This window comes from Lemur catta, chromosome 1 (genome assembly GCF_020740605.2).
Source record: "Lemur catta isolate mLemCat1 chromosome 1, mLemCat1.pri, whole genome shotgun sequence".
In the NCBI taxonomy this organism is placed as follows: domain Eukaryota; kingdom Metazoa; phylum Chordata; class Mammalia; order Primates; family Lemuridae; genus Lemur; species Lemur catta.
This window is the reverse complement of record NC_059128.1, coordinates 139,777,644-139,796,790: the sequence shown is the minus strand read 5'-3', so window position 1 is coordinate 139,796,790 and position 19,147 is coordinate 139,777,644. Positions and strand designations below refer to the sequence as shown.

General features: G+C 39.4%; 1 protein-coding gene and 1 non-coding gene across 3 annotated transcripts in view; one reads left to right on the top strand and one right to left on the bottom strand.

Moving 5' to 3' along the window:
* UPF2 (UPF2 regulator of nonsense mediated mRNA decay) overlaps positions 1-14,081 on the bottom strand; it is a 92,127-nt gene extending 78,046 nt beyond the window's left edge. Inside the window, exons 1-3 of one of the 2 annotated variants that reach the window (XM_045535954.1) lie at positions 13,947-14,081; positions 8,826-9,205; positions 3,975-4,754 (exon numbers count right to left, since the gene is read on the bottom strand). In XM_045535954.1, coding sequence (XP_045391910.1) covers positions 3,975-4,754; positions 8,826-9,187 — 1,142 coding nt within the window. In that variant the 5' untranslated portion in view covers positions 9,188-9,205; positions 13,947-14,081. The remainder of the gene's footprint in view (positions 1-3,974; positions 4,755-8,825; positions 9,206-13,946) is intronic. The other variant, XM_045535960.1, reaches the window with a different exon arrangement.
* On the top strand, positions 7,334-7,474 carry LOC123631041. The gene has a single exon (XR_006732925.1). It is a non-coding gene; the product is annotated as a U4 spliceosomal RNA (small nuclear RNA).
* Positions 14,082-19,147: the final 5,066 nt, after the last annotated feature.

Here is a 19,147-nt window from a genome sequence, read left to right as displayed (position 1 = left end):
TAATTAACTCCAAATTGGCAAATACTACTAGATATTTTAAAATGTGTAAATATTAATTATAAATGCCCCAGATCCATCACTTAAGCAAAACATGTTATAAAATATTACATTATTTTAAATACAAAACGTTTACAGACTCAAATTTACTAGGATTCACCCAACCCCAGGGTCAGCTGTATTGCTTGCTTACAAATCCACCAGGGGCTTAGAAACAACATTAGCTATCTAACAACCATGATAGTGGCTCAGATAACAAGAAAAAAACAGAGGACTCAATGTTTCATTCAATCACCTCCTTCATTCATTCATTACAGTGTCATTAAGAAAACACCAGCAATTTTACTGGTCTAGGTTTAAAAATTGGTTGAATTTTTAAGTATAGACTTTAATGAGTATAGACAAGACTTCACAATCTCTAATAGTGCTGTCTCCCAAGTTCCTTAAAATGACTGAGAGCATTTAGGATTCCTAGACTGAAAATAATGCAGTATATCTGACCTCTTAAAAGATACTGAATGCAGTCTTACAGAAATTTAACTATATAGGAGTCTTAAATATCAGCTAGCTTGGAACTTGGTTTTCTAGCATTATCACACCTAGGAGAAACCTCACTGGGAAAAAATATTGCCCATGATTTATGTCTATGATGTATCAGTAGAAAACCCTCAAAAACACCTACTGGATAATGACTGGGAGGGAGAAGTTTTTGGCAAGTGATCATTTTTAGCAGTACACTGTAATGTACCCTCTTGGAAGGTAGGAGACTAACATTATTAGGCCAAGTAGAGATGTCTTCTTTTGCTCAGCCATGTATCTGCATCTTTACCACATAGGAGGCAGCACAGGTTGAAGCTACCCTAAGGCATGAGTGATTTATTAAGCTGTATATCAATTATATGGTGATTGAGACCCCAAATTATTACATCTAAGTGCTACAATGCTAAGGTCAATTTACACTACGTAAGTAACCTTCTCTAACAATCATGTGTTAATGGTTCTGTATCAAAATGGATAAAAGTTTCTGGGGAAAGGTTACCAAGCTGTATTCTCAACACTACATCCTGTTCAAAACTTTCATCAATGACTCCAATAATAAAAGAACAGAAGAGCTGCTTATCAAAGCTGAATGTGACCAGCAGATAAACACTATTAACAATACACATGTCATCAATAGTCAAAGTTATCATTAGGCTTACATAATACACCAAAAGTATCTAAAGAAAGCTTAAAAGAGATAAGCAGGTAAGTATTTAGGGTCAAAAAGTTATTTCACTAGTTCAAGGTGAAGAACTGGTTTGGTAGCAGTTCACATGAGAAATTAGGCTTTAGTGTAAAAAAGCCTAACAAAAAGTCAAAAGAATGACAAGGCAGCTATAAAAGCTAAATGCAATTTTAGGTCACAGATAGAAAATGCATCAAGTGCCTTCAATGGAAAAAAAAAGGAAATCCTATCTTCAAGTGCCTGTTAAAAGAAAAAAATGCATCCAAAACAAAAGTCCTAAGGAGAGTGAAGTGTCTGGAAATCAGCGGAGCAAAATGGAAGAGCTGGAGGAGGTATACAGCCTGGAGAAGAGGAAAGGGAAACATTGTGGCAGACTACAAATATCTGAGACACTATCATGGGAATAAGAGGACATGTGTCCTGTACTAGTGTTTCTCAAACTATCTGTAGTAAAGGGCCAACTTTTTTCTTCAACCATTACAGACACTTTCATAAAATACAATAAGAATATCACAATGGAAAATTGCTATAAAAATTTCTAAATGCTTACTCCCAGTGTCTGTACTTAATTCATTGTGAACATGTAAACAGTTCATAGACGCCCTCCTCTTTGAGTAGCTTTATTCCATTCATACCAGAAAAAAAGAACTAAACCAAAGGGAATCATTTTATAAGGAGAGTTAAATTTCAGCTTGCACAAAGAATTCCTAGCCAACAGGTGTGTCCAACACTGGAACGGCTTTCAAAGAGCAATGAGCTCCTTTTTAGAGGCATTCAGAGGAAGAATAATCTTACATGTTAACCTGTAAAATGGATTCCTGCATTGGAAAGGTAACGATTGGATTAAAACATTGTACAATTTCTCTCTACTTTCCACAATTCTGTAAGTCCAATCAAAAGCAAATACATATGTATACCCTTAAAGTAGCCACTAACACCTAATAAATGATTAGCATACTTAGAAACTCAGTTGTGGTGTAGTAGGTAGAATGTATGGAGAAATCACTACATAAATCATAATTAAGAAGGCCTAAATATGTGAGAATTATTAATAAAAGACCTCCATATTCCTTCTAAGTCACTACTGATGATGTAAACTTTGAGGACTCTTCAAAATCTAAAACAAGGCCCGCTAATCAAAAGCACAAAACAAGGATGACAATCCTTTTTCTTTTTAAGAATCACTGATAACACCATTGCCATCTTAAATTCTCACCTCTGAGTGACTTTCACCCACAGTCTCTACCTTGACCCTGTCCTAACTGTACTACTGGCATACCCTATTCCTGTCTTCTCTTCTGGGTAAGTCAACCATTTTCCAGTGGTAACTACTTAAACCAGTCCTCCCCTACAAACTTATGAAAACACAAAAGGGAGGCCGGGTGCGGTGGCTCACGCCTGTAATCCTAGCACTCTGGGAGGCCGAGGCGGGTGGATCGCTCGAGGTCAGGAGTTCGAGACCAGCCTGAGCAAGAGCGAGACCCTGTCTCTACTAAAAATAGAAACAAATTAGCTGGCCAACTAAAATATATATAGAAAAAATTAGCCGGGCACGGTGGCGCATGCCTGTAGTCCCAGCTACTCGGGAGGCTGAGGCAGTAGGATCGCTTAAGCCCAGGATTTGGAGGTTGCTGTGAGCTAGGCTGATGCCACGGCACTCACTCTAGCCAGGGCAACAAAGTGACACTCTGTCTCAAAAAAAAAAAAAAAAAACACAAAAGGGTATCTATCTACCATATAAATTTCTGATCAATAACAATTTCAGATTCTCAACCATGCAATTTAAACCACTGTGAAGTATGCCACCAAATGCTACTGCTATCGCCTCCTTTCTGCACCCCCTCAGCCCTCCCCACAATCCACCTTCCATAAAAGTTGACCTCGCCAGGCACAGTGGCTCACGTCCATAATCCTAGCACTTTGGGAGGCCAATGTGGGAGAACTGCTTGAAGCCACAAGTTTGAGACCAGCCTGGACAACACAGCAAGACCCCCATTTCTTAAGAAAAACAAAATTGACCTAATACCCACAAACTACATCAGCTTCTAGCTTGTTGTTGCCTCCTAGGTATAGATACTACCCAGCAATCTTCAATATTTTGTAACAATCAAAATTGGCCCCAAAATCAGGTCTTTTCACCAATTATCACAGGCTCACTACGCTATTCCTTTAGAAATTCAAATAGATGCCCCCAGGAAGAAGGCACCAGCAAATGCACTTTATATAGCAGCATTTAAGGAGTTTTTTCACAGCTTATTTTGCACACTCCCAAAATTCTGATCTGAAATACCACTGATAATGAATGACTCATTTTCTTAAAAAGAGCAAGTATCACCAGTGACATTAATAACAAAATACAAAACAATGAAAGTAAACCTGTTATACAGAGGGAACATCAAAACACACAGAAAAAATAGTATTAATAGCAGGTAAGTCAAAGTGACAGAAAAAGAAAATTTACCCCTCAATATTAAGGAATTTTTAAAATCACAGGAAGAAAACACATCCAACAAAGCAAAAGTCACCATCTACTCACTAGATTTCTTTTAAAATCAGACACAAAATCTATTACAGACCCACATTTAAACATGAGTACTTAGACTGTTACACTTTGAAATTTTCCTAGAATGTTAAGAAATCACCTGTAAGGAGCCCTTTTCCATAAGTTCTTTCAGTGGCATGAAGACTTTAAACATTTTTAAGTATGAGCTCCAAAATAAATTCTCAATTCTGAGAAACATTTGAAAATCACCTGTTTTGTCTCTCAGTATTCTGGAGCTCCCTGTGGTCCCTTTTCAGGTGTTTGGTCAAAGACGTAAAGTACTCTTTTAAAAGATTCTGGAAAGGCTGTTGTTTCTCTGGACTAATTATCTCACTAGGAGGAAAACTCAAATTAAACTTCTCGGCAGCACTCTTTACTTTCCTTGGTACAAGTCCAGCAATATCATCTCCACAATGTCGACAGAAACTAATCACCACAGAAACGTGAGTGTGGGATTCCCGATCAGCATTAATAATATTTTTTAGCTGTTCATAGATTAAGGAAAGACCTTCCTTGTCAGTGAAAATCCCAACTATTGTCAATTCTGCGATGAAACGCAAATCAGTTCTTAACTTGGTAATGTTAGGCGTCTTCTCCTCTTTCCTTGCTTCAAAATGTTTTTTCCAGACCTGAAGAAGTGATGGGGCAAAGTCAGCATAGCGCTGGTGAAAGAGAGAGCACAAGTGCACAGCACAGTTCACGTCAGAGATTTTCAGCTTTGCTTCCACAATAGAAGCTACAGCTTCTGCAATGTATTTGCTTAAATTTAGGCCATTAAAATCGTGGGACAAGGAGTCTCTCTGCTGTTCCGTAATAGTTTTTAGTTTCTTGACAAAAGCAGTATTTTTCTTCAAACTTGAGTCCAGGCGGCTAAAGAAATTTTCCTCTGGTCGGTTGTCTGGAGCATTTTGGTTTTTGCTACGAAGTTCCTTTCTTAACTGATGTCGTTCCCAAGCTTCCTGATGAAGCTGAACAGATTCTTCTTTCTCTCTGCATAAGAAACAAACAAACAAATAAATAAATACTCTATATATTTTGAAGCATCACTGACAAATACCAGAAGAGTAAATGCCAGTGAAAATATAATCATCTAAGTATCAGAATCCACAAGGAACAAAAGATGCAGAAGGCCCTTTCCCTACACTTAATGACATTTTATTGGCCAGGTGTGGTGGTTCACGCCTGTAATCCTAGCACTTCGGGAGGCTGAGGAGAGGATAGCTTGAGGCCAGGAGTTTGAGACCAACGTAGGCCACAGCAAGATCTCCTCTCTACAAAGAAAAAAATTAGCTAGGCATAGTGGCACATGCCTGTAGTCCCAGCTACTTGGGAGGCTGAGGCAGAAGGATTGTCTGAGCCCAGGAGTTTGGGGTTGCAGTGAGCTATGATGATGCCACTGCACTCTAGCCCAGCCAACAGAGCAAGACCCTCTCTCAAAAAAACAAGAAAAGACATTTTTTCTTTTGTTTGAGACAGGGTCTTGCTCACTCTATCACCTGGGCTAGAGTGCGGTTGTGTCAGCCTAGCTCATAGCAACCCCAAACTCCTGGGCTCAAGCAATCCTCCTGCCTCAGCCTCCGAGTAGCTGGAACTACAGACTGAGACTACAGGCATGTGCCACCATGCCCAGCTAATTTTTTCTATATATTTTTAGTTGTCCAGCAAATTTCTTTCTATTTTTAGTAGAGATGGGGTCTCACTCTTGCTCAGGCTGGTCTTGAACTCCTGACCTTGAGCCATCCTCCTGCCTCAGCCTCCCAGAGTGCTAGGATTACAGGTGGGAGCCACCACACCCAGCCAAGAAAAGACATTTTATTAATGACTTAAGATAACAGATCCCAGTACTGTATACTGATAATACCAGTGTGGTAGAGCAGAGGATTTTGAACAACTAGCTTTAAAATTAAAACTCACTCAGCCAACTGGCAAGCTAAACAAACGAAACATGATGCTTAATATAAAAAACATAAAATAATATGCTTGTGAAAGATATGAAATGTAAAACAATAAAAGCAATGAGCAAATAGGGAAAAAAATGTCCAAAAAGAATACTTTAGTTAAAGAATAAGCATTACAAAAGAATGCATCAGAAATGTTTTTTTGAATTGTTAGATAACGTTTTTCCACACTCAGCATTAACCAAACCTTTAATAAAATACCTTTCTAGGTTTGGGCTCTTAAAAATTCAAGTGTGATTTAGAAAATCTGGAAAAGAACCAGAAGAGAGCTATCATAAAAAAACTCTGTAATAAAAAGCTAACAAACCCAGTTTATCTTGCAAAGAATAGCTAAAATAGATACACCTATTTTTCCACTAAAAAGAAGGAACAAGTTTAAATTGCAAAAGTAATAAAATAATTTGGACAGGGGGTGGAGGGCAGACAAACAATGTATCACTTCAAGGCTTCCGAGATATGTAACTTTAATATATAAATCTCTAAAAAAGTAGATCTTCATCTTTCTAAGACAATCATCCCTGAGTTACTGTATAATTCTATGATTTTTCCAATAAAAGCTAAAATATGTTCATAGAGAAGTTGTCTCCATCGTTTGGACATTTAAGCATCTCTTGTAAGTCTTCCAGCCACACATAAACACAGGATTAGCAGTGAGAGTACACTTTAAGAAAGCATGTATATGCATTAAATAACTCAGTTTTCACCTGTATTGAAAACACTTTAAGATATATAACAGGGGGGCGGGAGGGGGGAATAAGATATATAACAAAGTCTTTATAGGTAAAATACTATGATACTTTAAAATACTTCAAGGGACAAATTAGCCGGGCATGGTGGCATGCACCTAGTCCCTAGCCATTCAAGAGGCTGAGGCAGGAGAATCACTTGAGCCAGGAGCTTAAGTGCAGTGAGCTATGATCAGGCACTGCACCTCCAGCCTGGGTAACAGAGCAAGACTCTTTCTCTTAAAAAATAAATAAATACTCCAAGTGAAAAAAGTAGGTAATTATTGATCCTGGGTGGATGAGGGGGCTGGTTCATTATACCATTCTATTTTTGATTATGTTGGAAATTTTCCTAATAAAAAGTTAGGCTTTTGCTTTTTAATTAAGCTCTTCTGATGGGAGGAGAGACAAAGCAAAGTTACTATGAAATTGAATATCTTTATGATTAAATTTTTTTTAACTTTTCTTTTTCTTATTTTCTCTTTTTTAGTACCTTTTTACTACTAGAAATGACTACAGAAATATGATTAAAATTTGTTTAAAAAAAGTAAAATAAACAAACAGGAAACTCTCAAGAATCACGGTTCTGAGGATTCCAAAACTGGCCACTACTACTGCCTTCCAGACCTAAGCTCCAGTTTGTCATTAAAAGTAGAGGTCCTAAGAAGAACTCTAGTGAAAAAGGTGGTGGTTCAGAATTTATAGAAAGTCATGTTTGAAAACAGCTTTTAAAAATTATATATTTGAATGAAGCACTCATGCTATTCAACAGTAATTTTTGCTATATCATTGGTGTTCTTCCTATGAAGACTACCTTGTTTTTACCAGTTTATTATTTACTTGCATAGATTTACAAAATTAAAAATAGATTTAAACAAAGATAATTAGTTTTGCACAGTGGCAGTATTGCAGCCAACGAGATTTATCCGAGGTGTGATTATTGCTAATTGAAAACTTTTCCCAATACCCCGCCATGATGACTTGTAATATAGTCAGCATTGGCAATTTTTGATGGTCACTACGAGGACTGGGGGAAAAAAAGTTAAAAAAATAAATAAAGATAAGAACAGGAGGTATTGTGGGATTGTGCTTAAGAACATGGGTTTTAAAGTCAGACCAAGGCCGGGCGAGGTGGCTCATGCCTGTAATCCTAGCACTCTGGGAGGCTGAGGTGGATGGATCGCTCACTCGAGGTCAGGAGTTCGAGATCAGCCTGATCAAGAGCGAGACCCCGTCTCTACTAAAAAGAGAAAGAAATTATCTGGCCAACTAAAATATATATAGAAAAAATTAGCCGGGCATGGTGGCACATGCCTGTAGTCCCAGCTACTCGGGAGGCTGAGGCAGTAGGATCACTTGAGCCCAGGAGTTTGAGGTTGCTGTGAGCTAGGCTGACGCCACGGCACTCTAGCCCAGGCAACAGAGCGAGACTGTGTCTCAAAAAAAATAAATAAATAAAATAAAGTCAGACCAATAGCTCCACTATTTACTGTGCCCTTAACCTCTTTAAGCTTTGTTTTATTAATCTCTTAAGATCAGGACCGTAAACTTATTTCATCGGTCCTGTCTTAGGGATATATGCTAATATACTATATACAGTACCTGATACATAATAAGAACTCAACAAATAGCAGTCACTAAGAACTAAAGATTTTCAATATAAAAAAATGGAATATTATCATACCATGAAAAAAAGTTTTTAGTCCCTGCCAGTCTCATCCAAAAAAAAAAAAAAGTTTTTAAAAAACAAAAACAAGGCTGGCTCAGTGGCTCATGACTCTAATCTCAGCACTTTAGGAGGTCCAGGTGGGAGGATAACTTGAGGCTAGGAGTTCAAGTCTAGCCTGGGAAACACAGGGAGACCTGTCTCTACAAAAAATCTGCCAGGCATGATAGCACTCGCACGTACTACTAGCAACTCGGGAGGCTAAGCCAGAAGGATTGCTTGAGCCCACGAGTATGAGGTTGCAGTAAGCTATGACCTTACCACTGCACTCCAGCCCAGGCAACAAACCAAGACCCTGTCTCAAAAATAAATAAATAAAACCAAAAAACAAGCATGGTGCAGTAATGTACACCTGCAATCCCAAATACTTAGGAGGCTGAGGAAGGAGGATTGCTTGAAGTTTGTATCAAGCCTGGGCAATATAGAGAGACTCTGTCTCAAAAAAAAAAAAAAAAAAAATCAGATTATTTAATTTAAATAATTAAAGCACCTTAAGCATGACTCTAGTCAGTAAAGCTAACAGAACAAGTAAGTTACCTCCCAACTCTCAAAAAGCTGCACCCAGGAAGTTTGATTTCAAATAATCATTGTTTCTAAAATATACCCATCTTCCTATTCCTTCACAGCAACAATCACAATAAAACTGTCTTACTTCATCTGAGCGGCTTCTTCTTCTTGCTGACGTTTCGCCTGCTCCTCTTGCTTCTTTCTCTCTTCCTCTTCATGTTTCTTTTTTTCTTCTTCCTCTTTTTTCTTTGATTCTTCCTCTGCTTTCACCTTTTCTTCTTCTTTTTTCTTGCGCTCCTTCTCTTCCTTTTTTCTCTTATCATCGTCCAGTCTCTTCTTCTTGTCTTCAGGGGCCTTGCTGACCTCCTTCTTGGCAGTGAGTTTGAGATCGTCTTTTGGCTTCTCCTTGCTGCTCACTGGTCGCCTTTCACCGCAGTCTTTTTCCTTGTTGTTTAGTAAAGAGTCTTTTTCTTCCATACTTGCTGGCTTTTTACGCTCAGCTGGCATTATGTGACCCAGGACAATCTGTAACAGTGAAAGAATGTCAGTATTGTAAATGCAGTGACTTTTTTTAGTGATGTGACACTATTTTTCAAATAGAACATATTAATGCAACTTGGCAATTGTGAGAGAGTAAATAAAGGCACACAAAATAAATACTATTTCCTTGTCAAAATAATTTAATAGTCACATTCCACATCCTATCATTATTACTTATGCCTATGACTAAGTAATACTGTTTTGTTTTTTTACTTTATATGAATGAAAAATTCAAACAAACAAAAGTAGAGAGCACAGTATAAGGAACCTCCATGTATTCATCAACCATATTCAACTACAGGGTATCCCAAAGGTCGCCATACATAGGGAAAATGGGAAACTGTAGCTAAATGTACCTTTATTTACATAATATTCATTACAAAATTTTTCTTTGTATGGAGACTTTTGGGACACCCTGTATTATCAACTCCAAAATATCACTGAATTGTAAATACATCAATATGTATCTGAGAACATTCTGAATCGGTTTTAACCCCAGCACTGTACAGTCATGAAGAGATGTTGGTTCACTATTTCACACAATACTTGATATAAGTATTTCAGCTGGAGAAGGGGAGCATCAGCAAGCTCTTGCCTTACGTCACAGGCAAATAATAAAGGACTCTCAAACTTCACTGCACTAATCTTAGTATCAAACTTTCAAATACAAAACCTGTTAACTAGACCTTTAATCTCTTCATGAGTATTAGTCAAATTTAATTTACAAATAAAAATGATCATAAAATCTGTACATTCTGTGCCATATCCGCCAATACAATACCTATCAGCTCAGGGTTTCTAAACTTCAGCACTATTGGTATTTTGGGCAAAATAATTCTTTGCTTTAGGGGCAGGGGGCTATCCTGTGTACTGTAGGAAGTTTAGCAATGTCTTTGCCTTCTATGTAGTAGACGCAAGTAGTTCCTCCCCAGTTTTGACAACCAAATATGACTCTAGACATTGCTAAATGTCACCTGGGGACAATATCACCACCAGTTGAAAACCACTGCACAATTCACAGGTGGCTACTTAAACGTAAATTAACTGAAATTAAATAAAATTTGAAATTCAGTTCTTTATCACTATCCATATTTCAAGTGCTCAACTCCACAAGCGACTAGGGAGACACTAGTGGCTACCATATACAGCAGTGCAAATACAGAACATTTCCACCGTCACAAAAAGTTCTACTGGATAGCACTGGTCTATAGAATAGGCTCTATATAATTAACTGAAAATAAACTCTGGAACAAAAAACTGTATTTCCCAGTGAAATTCTGGATTTTTCTTTTCTAAAAATTTATTTCTCTACTCAGAACAAACTAGTTTTCTAATATAATTTCTTTTATGGACAGTGCATCCATTTTAACTCCTAAATTATCTGAATGTTATACACAAGAAAATCAAAATTCTATTTTAGAAGTAGAGAATTACTTAAACTTCCTAGTTTTTTATTAAAAGCTAAAGATATACACAGCATTCTTAAATACTTTCAAATATGGATAGGCTTTAAATTACAGCACTAAAAACTAGTGCTAAACTAGGTTTGCAAACAAAACATTTGCAGTAATAAACATTTTATAAATACACAAAGAATTTATTTCAACACTCTAATAAAATGTTATTATCACAGAAAGACAATCTAGGCCAATAGAAACAAGTAATTTTTAGAGGTATATGCCATAGTCTGTACCTCCTCTCAGCCACCGTTTCCTTCCACTTTTTCTCTTTGACTCCCTTATTTCCCTCCACTCCTGTGTTCCATGCATTTATTTTGACAATGACACTCAAAGGCTTTAGTTAACCCCACTGGTGAACTCAGAACAAAAAAATGCTGTTAGTTCTATTAAAATAATCATCATTGAAATACGAAAAATACTTTAACCACTTCTTTATGCACCAAGAAAATATTAGTATTTACATTATCTGAAGTGTAGTTACCAATTCTGATACATTTTCAATTAAATATCCACCTTTAATGTGGATATATCATGGGAAAATATCATGCCCTAAAAGCAAACTTTCAAAGAGAGGATAATACTAATAGCTACCACTAATTGGTACCATAGTAAACATTTTATATACATTATCTCATTTAATACTGAAATCTTTATGAGGTGGGTATCATTTTCCTATTTTATAAAAGAGTAAACTGAGACTTGACCAAGTAACTTGACCAAGGCCTCCACAGCTGGTGACAGAGCTGGAATCTGAACCCATACTCTTAACCAAAGAATCCTGGGAGTACCAAATTGTGAGATGGAAGACTTGATCATAGACACTGACTATGACAAATCATAGAATTATGAATCTCAAGAGTAGAAAGAATCCCTCATAATGGTATAGCAGCTTTTACATAATGTTTCTAACTTTTACTATACTCTGGCTGAAACGTATAGAGATAAAACTCTGGCAGGGATGGAGTTCTTAAACTTCTAGCATAGTAGCTAGCATGAGGGAGACATCCAATGTATGCTGACTCCCTTTCACACAGAACACTGAAAAGTTCATCATAAGATGAAAGATCTTTAAAGTTAGAAGGACTATTAGGTTTTTATCTACTCCAATCCTCATTTTTACATTACAATGGAAGCAGCAGAATGACCTGTCCAAATGACACAACTTGCTTAGTAGCTGGACCAAGACTCACTCACTGCCCAATGTGCTTTCCCACTATATACCCTGACCCTAAGATTTAAAAAAAAAAACACATGAAATCTACAAATGACATGATTCAGCTTGATACACATTTAAGTCAATTCAGGCCAGGCGTGGTGGCTCCCACCTATAATCCTAGCACTCTGGGAGGCCAAGGCAGGAGGATGGCTCGAGGTCAGGAGTTCTAGACCAGCCTGAGCAAGAGCGAGACCCCATCTCTACTAAAAATAAAAAGAAATTTGCCGGACAACTAAAAATATATAGAAAAAATTAGCCGGGCATGGTGGCACATGCCTGCAGTCCCAGCTACTCAGGAAGCTGAGGCAAAAAGATTGCTTGAACCCAGAAGTTTGAGGTTGCTGTGAGTTAGGCTGATGCCATGGCACCTCTGTCTCAAAAAAAAAAAAAAAAAAAAAAAGTCAATTTAAAAAAACTAAACTGACCATTAAGTTATATTTAATAAAATGCTAAAATTCTTAATAGATTCAAGTTTTAATTACGAGCCAAATCTTTCACCCAAAGTGTTTCCAAAAGTTTTTCAAGTAACAACTAGAACTTCAAATAGATTCCATCTCAAGATAATCAAGATAAAAAACAGTGATCTTTTCACAGGAATACGATTAGCTCTTAGAGATTAGCTCTTAGAAATTGTCTTACTGAATGCAATTATATTCAGACAGTCCTTGAAAAGAAACCACGCTTTAAAACCACCTTCCTACCTCCCAAAATAGTATTCTGGCACTCGGGCTGTATATTTTATTTGGTTTCCTAAATACACTTTGAATTTCCAAAAGAAAGTAAAACTACTTTACTAGTAAAACAGGTACCAATGGAGTGTACTGGGGGAGAGAAGACAGAGAAAGGGGGTATTTCCCTTTTAAAGATATTCCTTTGCAAAGTACCATATGGACTGTGTATGAAATCACAATTAGAGTGCTCCGGAAATACTCCAGAGTGAGAGAATGCTATTTTACCTTTTCATTCTGTCTCATTCAAGATGTTCTAAAGGCAGCATTGCCCAGGGGCATTATCTCTCAATCTTTGACTTTATTCTTAAAAGAACATCTTCAATAGTAAGGACTCATTCAAAATTTTTAGAAATCTCACCAGAGTTTAGAAATGATAAGTCGTACGATTTCTACGAACACCTAAAAACTATGATAAATGAGACGAGTCAGTGAGAGCTTTACTTTGGTCTGATGCATCACTTCGGGTCAGTCCTACAAGAGCAAGAGAGCTGAAGATCCGGCCACTCCAGTGTGTACCCCCAAGCCTGCAAGCTGGCTCTGCTCTGCCAACCAAATATCCTGTGATCACCTCCTCAGTTCAACAGCACTAGCCAGAGTACCTGGAGCACTGAGGTGAAGGCAAAGTGAAGAATCCACCAGCCTACGTGATTAGAAGGAAGTAAACCAAACAGCCCATGCCCACCATCCCCAGATACACCCAAGACCTGTTCCCCCGCACACACATCTCCCACAAAGCCCTGCTCTGCTCCACAGTCCCACACCTACCACGCTTCCCCGCCACAACTCCCCTCCCTACGGGTATCCACGGTCACCTTCGCGGACCATCCCTGCCCCAACCCTAACTTCTCGCCCCACGCTCCCTCAGCACCGAAGACTCTCCGGCTCGTCTCCCTACTCCGCATCCTCCCACACACGCGCCCTCCCCACTTCCTCGCCCTCGCTTCCCTCCCCGCTCCCGAGGAGCTTTCCCCAACCTCCCCTCGCTCTACTCCACGCCCCCAAACACCTTCACCCCTCCACGGCAGGCTCCCCGCCTCCAGCTCCGAGGCCCGGCCCAGGGATGGGGGGCCGGCACCTCCTCTACCGCCCCTCACGTCTGCCCCGGCCCGGGGGTTCCCGCGTTGATGGGAGCCTCCGGAGAGGGTCTGAGGAGAACGACGCCGGACTCGCGGTCCCTCCACTGCTCGCCGCCCGCGGAGAGCTGGGGTGCGGAGTCGCCTCTTGGGTTCCCCAGGGAGTAGGAGTCCAGGCCGGTGGCCCCCAGCCCCGTTTCCTCCCGATCGTTGGAGCGGAGGGGAAGGAGGATCCCCGGGACTCACCTGAAGCCTGTTGTCAACATTAGCCCCGGGTTTCCCAGCACCAACTCCAGCGCTCGGGCTCTCCCCTCCCCTCCCCCCACCTATCTCGCAGCCGAGGGCCCGCCTTCCCTCAGCTCCCCCTCCTCCCTCCGCCCGCCGGCCCTCCCGCCCGCCACTCACCAGCGCGGCCGGGCTGCGAGTGGGGGCGGGGCGGAGGGAGGTGGAAAGGAAGAAACTGTCCGCGCTACCGCCCGAATAAAAACAGTCCGGGTCGTCTTTCCCCCGGCACGCCGATGCCCCCAGCTTGGCTCTAGGGTTGCTGATACAAAGCAAAGGCTGAGATAACTGCCGGCCACCTACTGGCTTGTTCAAATCCCCACTCGATGAGAGGGGCGAATTTTTCACACAGGCAGTGATTAGGGCAGCCACTATTAGCACTTCAAGCCAAGGGCCCTAGCCGAAGAGAGGAGTGTTCCGAGGACCGGAGGCAGGAAGTGGATTGGTCGCCAGGAAAGGGAAAGCGCCTGAATCGGAGGTGCGCAGGCGCAGACGCTTCGCGGGGGGGGGGGGGGAAATGGGGGGAGCGAGAATGGGGCGGGGCGGAGCTAATAGGAGGCGAGGAAGGGTGGTGGAATAGTAGAATTACGGAGCGCCATTAAGGACAAGTTTGGCCACGTGATTCTCAGGGGCGTTTCGTGGTACGATTGTAAAGAGGTCTAACAAGGGAAAGTTTGATTGGACTAATTCGGAGGGAGAGGCTTAAGATTTAGGAAATTAGAAACTGGAGAAACTAAAGAATATAGTTGGTTTGAAAGGCAGATGTTGGTTAGGAATGGGTCCAGATTTAAGAGTGCCAAGAAGACTGTGAAAGCCCCATGGGGGAATTTCCAAAAGTTTTAGGTGTTCCACGTGACATCCCATAGTGAAGAAGAATCAAGGCTTTCCCCGTACAGTTCTTACAAAGTATCCGGTTCTACCAAGTAAATTTTTAAAATTACAATGGAATGACCTACCTGAATTATCTTATGAAATCACCTGCTAAAAAAGAAAAAGGCTAGTCTGGTCATTTTTTCCAAATGTGAACCCAAGTCGACTTTTTAAAATGGCTGTCGGCTTATCTGCGCTAAATGGCTGAAAGTGCCTCTGGCCTACTTGAGGCAAGTCTCAGTTCCCTTTTATTCAGCCTTTGCCCATTTGCCCATCATTTACTGTTTGACTCTCCATTTATTCTTAGCAGGCAGATTACCATCCCATACTGAGTGTTGATGTTTCCTGTGTTTAAATTTTTTTTTCCCCAGAACACTACCAATAGGTGAATAATTTAATGATTAGTAAAAAAGAGAAAAATGAATACTGCTATTCTGCACCATTGAGAGACGGTTATGAGAGAACTGTCCCCAAACACTATACTGGTGATAACCACCCACAATTCTTTCTCTTTGTGGTTTCCTTTTCTCATTTTGTCTACTCTAAGAAACTGTTGCAGCCCAACCAGGTTGTATTGCCCGCTGCACAGAGAAGAGCCAGTATCCTGAGACAGCTGGGTTGCAGCAGAGTTTAATATTGCAGAGCACAAAGCAAGGAGCCAGGAGGAATTTCTCGAATCAGTCTACCTGAGAATTTGGGAGAAAGGGTTTTTAAAGATAGTTTGGCCAGCAAAGGGGTAGGCAGTTAGGTCTGCCCATTGTCTGGGTTGGGGGGGTAATCATAGGAGTATAGAGATTGTCTTCTTGTGCTGAGTCAGTTCCTCAGTATGGGTCCCTGGTCTGAGTAGAACAACTGACCCACTAGAATGAGGGCTTGGAAGATAACTCAAAAACTAGCCTTAGGTTTCACGAGGGTGGTGTTATCTGTGCAGAAGGTTAAGAATCTTTATGACCATCAGTTACATGACTCCTGAGTAGCAATTATAGGAAAGCAAATTAGGGGACAATGACTAGTTATTATTATTATTTTTAACTATGCCTGGGCCTTTGCAGAATTTAGGCCCCTACCACAGTTCTCACCTTGCACTCCTTTATTAATTTGTAAAGGGTAGTTTGAAAGCTTCACTTCTCTGTCCATAAATAAATCCTTCTCATCTTAAATGAGGTCAACCTCTGTCTTTCATCAAATGTTAAGAGAAAATCTTGTGAATACAGGGATCAAAAAAGAGGAGGAGAGCATTTTGATTGAGTATTTCCTACTTTACATTTGTAATTTTAATCACTATAATCTCCATTTCATAGAAATTGAGTCACTGACAGATCAAATAATTTACTCAAGATCACAAAACTAGTAAGTATACTACCTAATGTTCTACTCAAGTCTGACTTCAAAAACCTACACTCTTTCTGCTATAGCCCACTGCCTTTATGTAAGCTTTTACATAGCCTGAAAATGCTACCAGTCATTTCATTTCCGAAGAAGATGTCAAGCTAGCCACCAAAAGCCTTCTGATATGGGGACATCATTGTAATCTGTAACTATAAGAAACACATTGCTCTTAAGAGGCCATCATTTTTAGATTCTGATGATAACTCAAACTTCACTGTTTTCTGAAAATACATTCAAAATTCTCAAAATGAATTGTTGAATAAAATTCTCAAAATTGTTCACTGTTCTCCTTTTTGCCTGCTGAAGTTGACAGGACTATACTATATGAAAAAAAAAAAAAGAAACTACTATTTATTTTTATATAGAGACCTGCATGGTACTCTATACTATACTTAAAACCCAGCTATAATGTGGCTGCTTCACAGAAGAAAGGAAAGGCAAGGGAAAGAGATTACAATTATACACCAGACAAACCCTCAGTTTAAGGCAAAAAAAGTCATCATGTGAGGCAAACCAGCTCTCACGACAGCCTCTGCCCCCTGACCTCAGAGAACTGGGAGTGTGCTATTCTGTGAGCCAATCCAACTTCAGTCTTTTAGAAGCTGATGTTTCGTTTAACTAATTTAACTAGTTTAAGCTACCTGTTTTCTTAAAACACCCACCTCTTCACGGTATATCTCTGGTGGAAATTTTTCAAACAGTTTTCCCTCTGCTCTCTACTTAACAGTTTCTAAAATAAATGTGTTGAGATGTATCTCTTCAATAAGAAGTTTAAGTGAGGGTATATTTAAACAAATGTAAATATTAAATATATCAAACATAAAAGTACTTATTACAAGACCATATTGGAATTTCTCATGGAATTGTAAGATTGAAAATCAGTTTACCTACCCTGGCTTCTCTTAATTCCACCAAAATAGAAGTGAAACAATGTCAGATTACTTTCTTTTGTTTTAAGCTTTTAATAAATATGATTAGTCAAAAAAGCAAATTAAATCATAATACTTATAAAGTACTTAGAACAGTGTGTGGCAAATAGTGAAAGTCCAATAAATGAGATTACAGTTGAATATAGGAGGTAGATAATAAATGAGCAAATGAAAAAGTTAAATGGTTAGAATAAATGCTACAAAGGAAAGAAACAGGGTAACATAATATAGGGTAGCCAGAGAGAGGGAAGAGGGTGGCTATTTTAGAGCAGTTAGGAAGATCCTCTTTACTGATGTAAAATTTGAGCTAAAACCTGGAGAATTAGAAGGTCCTAGTTTTCCATCTAGAGATTCCAAATGAGCAGTTGGAACACAAGGAAGGGCTCTGGTCTAAAGATGAAAACTTGAGTCATCAACATAGTATTTAAAGCCATAAGAATGGATGGGGTCACCAAAGAAAATGTAGCAAGAGAAGAAAGTCCAGGACTAAGCTTGGAGAAACTTACAAATAGAGAGGTCTCTAAAGAGGAGACTTAGGCCGGGTGTGGGGCTCACGCTTGTAATCCTAGCATTTTGGGAAGCCCATTTGTATGTATTTAGATATAAATTTTGTATGTATGTACCAAAACACAGATATATGCATTATAACACATCCCAAATTAGAAAAGACAAGAATGAAAACAAATTCTAATATTTTTGCATACATGGATGGATCATCTTGCATTCCCCTTTCTGCCAAGCCATTTTGCAAGCCACGGTTTCCAAGGTAAAGTTCAGAGTCCTTAGAAGGAGCTCTTAATCATGGGCTCTTGTCTATACATTTAGTCTCATTTCCTGTGACTCCCCTAAGTTCTGGCCATAACAACCTACGTATACTGGCTTCCTCTTCCCTCAGTGCAATATTATGCCTTTGCCTAGCATGCCCTTTCTCCCATGAATATTTCCAGACTAGTTAGGGCAAGCATTATTTCCTTAAGGAAGTCATTTTTTATCACCACCACCCTACATATATTGAGTTAGATCCCTGCCCAGACCTGGGTTTCCATAGCACCCATATTATAACATTCATTATATTATACTGGAATAATTTGTTTTTATCTGTTTTCCCCATAAGACTGTAAGCTCCTTGAGGCTATGATTTGCATCACATTAATCCTTATGTCCTAGGGCCATAGAAAGCACTTAACATTTTGATACGTTTAACAAGCAAATGACTGCTTTCTTGGAAGAGGGGGAGAAACCTGTGTACTGAAATAGCAATGTGTGGGAACAAACAAAAGTGAAAAAAAAAGGGTATTTTAGAGGAAACAATCATAGACTGAAGTTTCATTTTTATTGACCAAGAAATGGACCAACTCTTAGCAGGCCAAATATAGGATTCCATACCTCTTTTTGTGATTTCCATTAAAGCTAATTCAACTTTTTAACACTGGGAGGTTGAATAGATGGATGGACAGAGATAAACAGACACACCTATCTTAGTGTGTGTCAGCCGTTAATCCGTCCAAAGGTTCTATTTCGTTGGTGGTATTTTTCCCTTTTTTTAACAGATGGGGACACTTAGCATAGTTAAATAACATGTCCAGGATCACCCAGCTACTGAACAGAATCTCAACTCAGGGTTGTGTGATGAAAAGCTCTTCTATAATGTTTCCTTCTATTCTAGGATGTTTGCACCACCTTATACAACTGAGTAACACACACATAACACAGATATTCCTGTTAACACAATTAGCATATGGAATAAGACATGACTTTATAATCTATTCTAACAAGACAGATCAATATATATAATAAAACCATAATGTCTGCCTAGGTCAGACCAACGTGTTATTAAATCTATACCCACGAGAGGACAAAGGAAAGAAGGCCGGGACCAAACACCTGGTGTGGAGTCTTACAGCCCAGCCACAGCCCATGCAATAGTGAAAGTAGAGCAAGTCATCAGCAACCTCCCTGTGACTCAAATGCTTCATT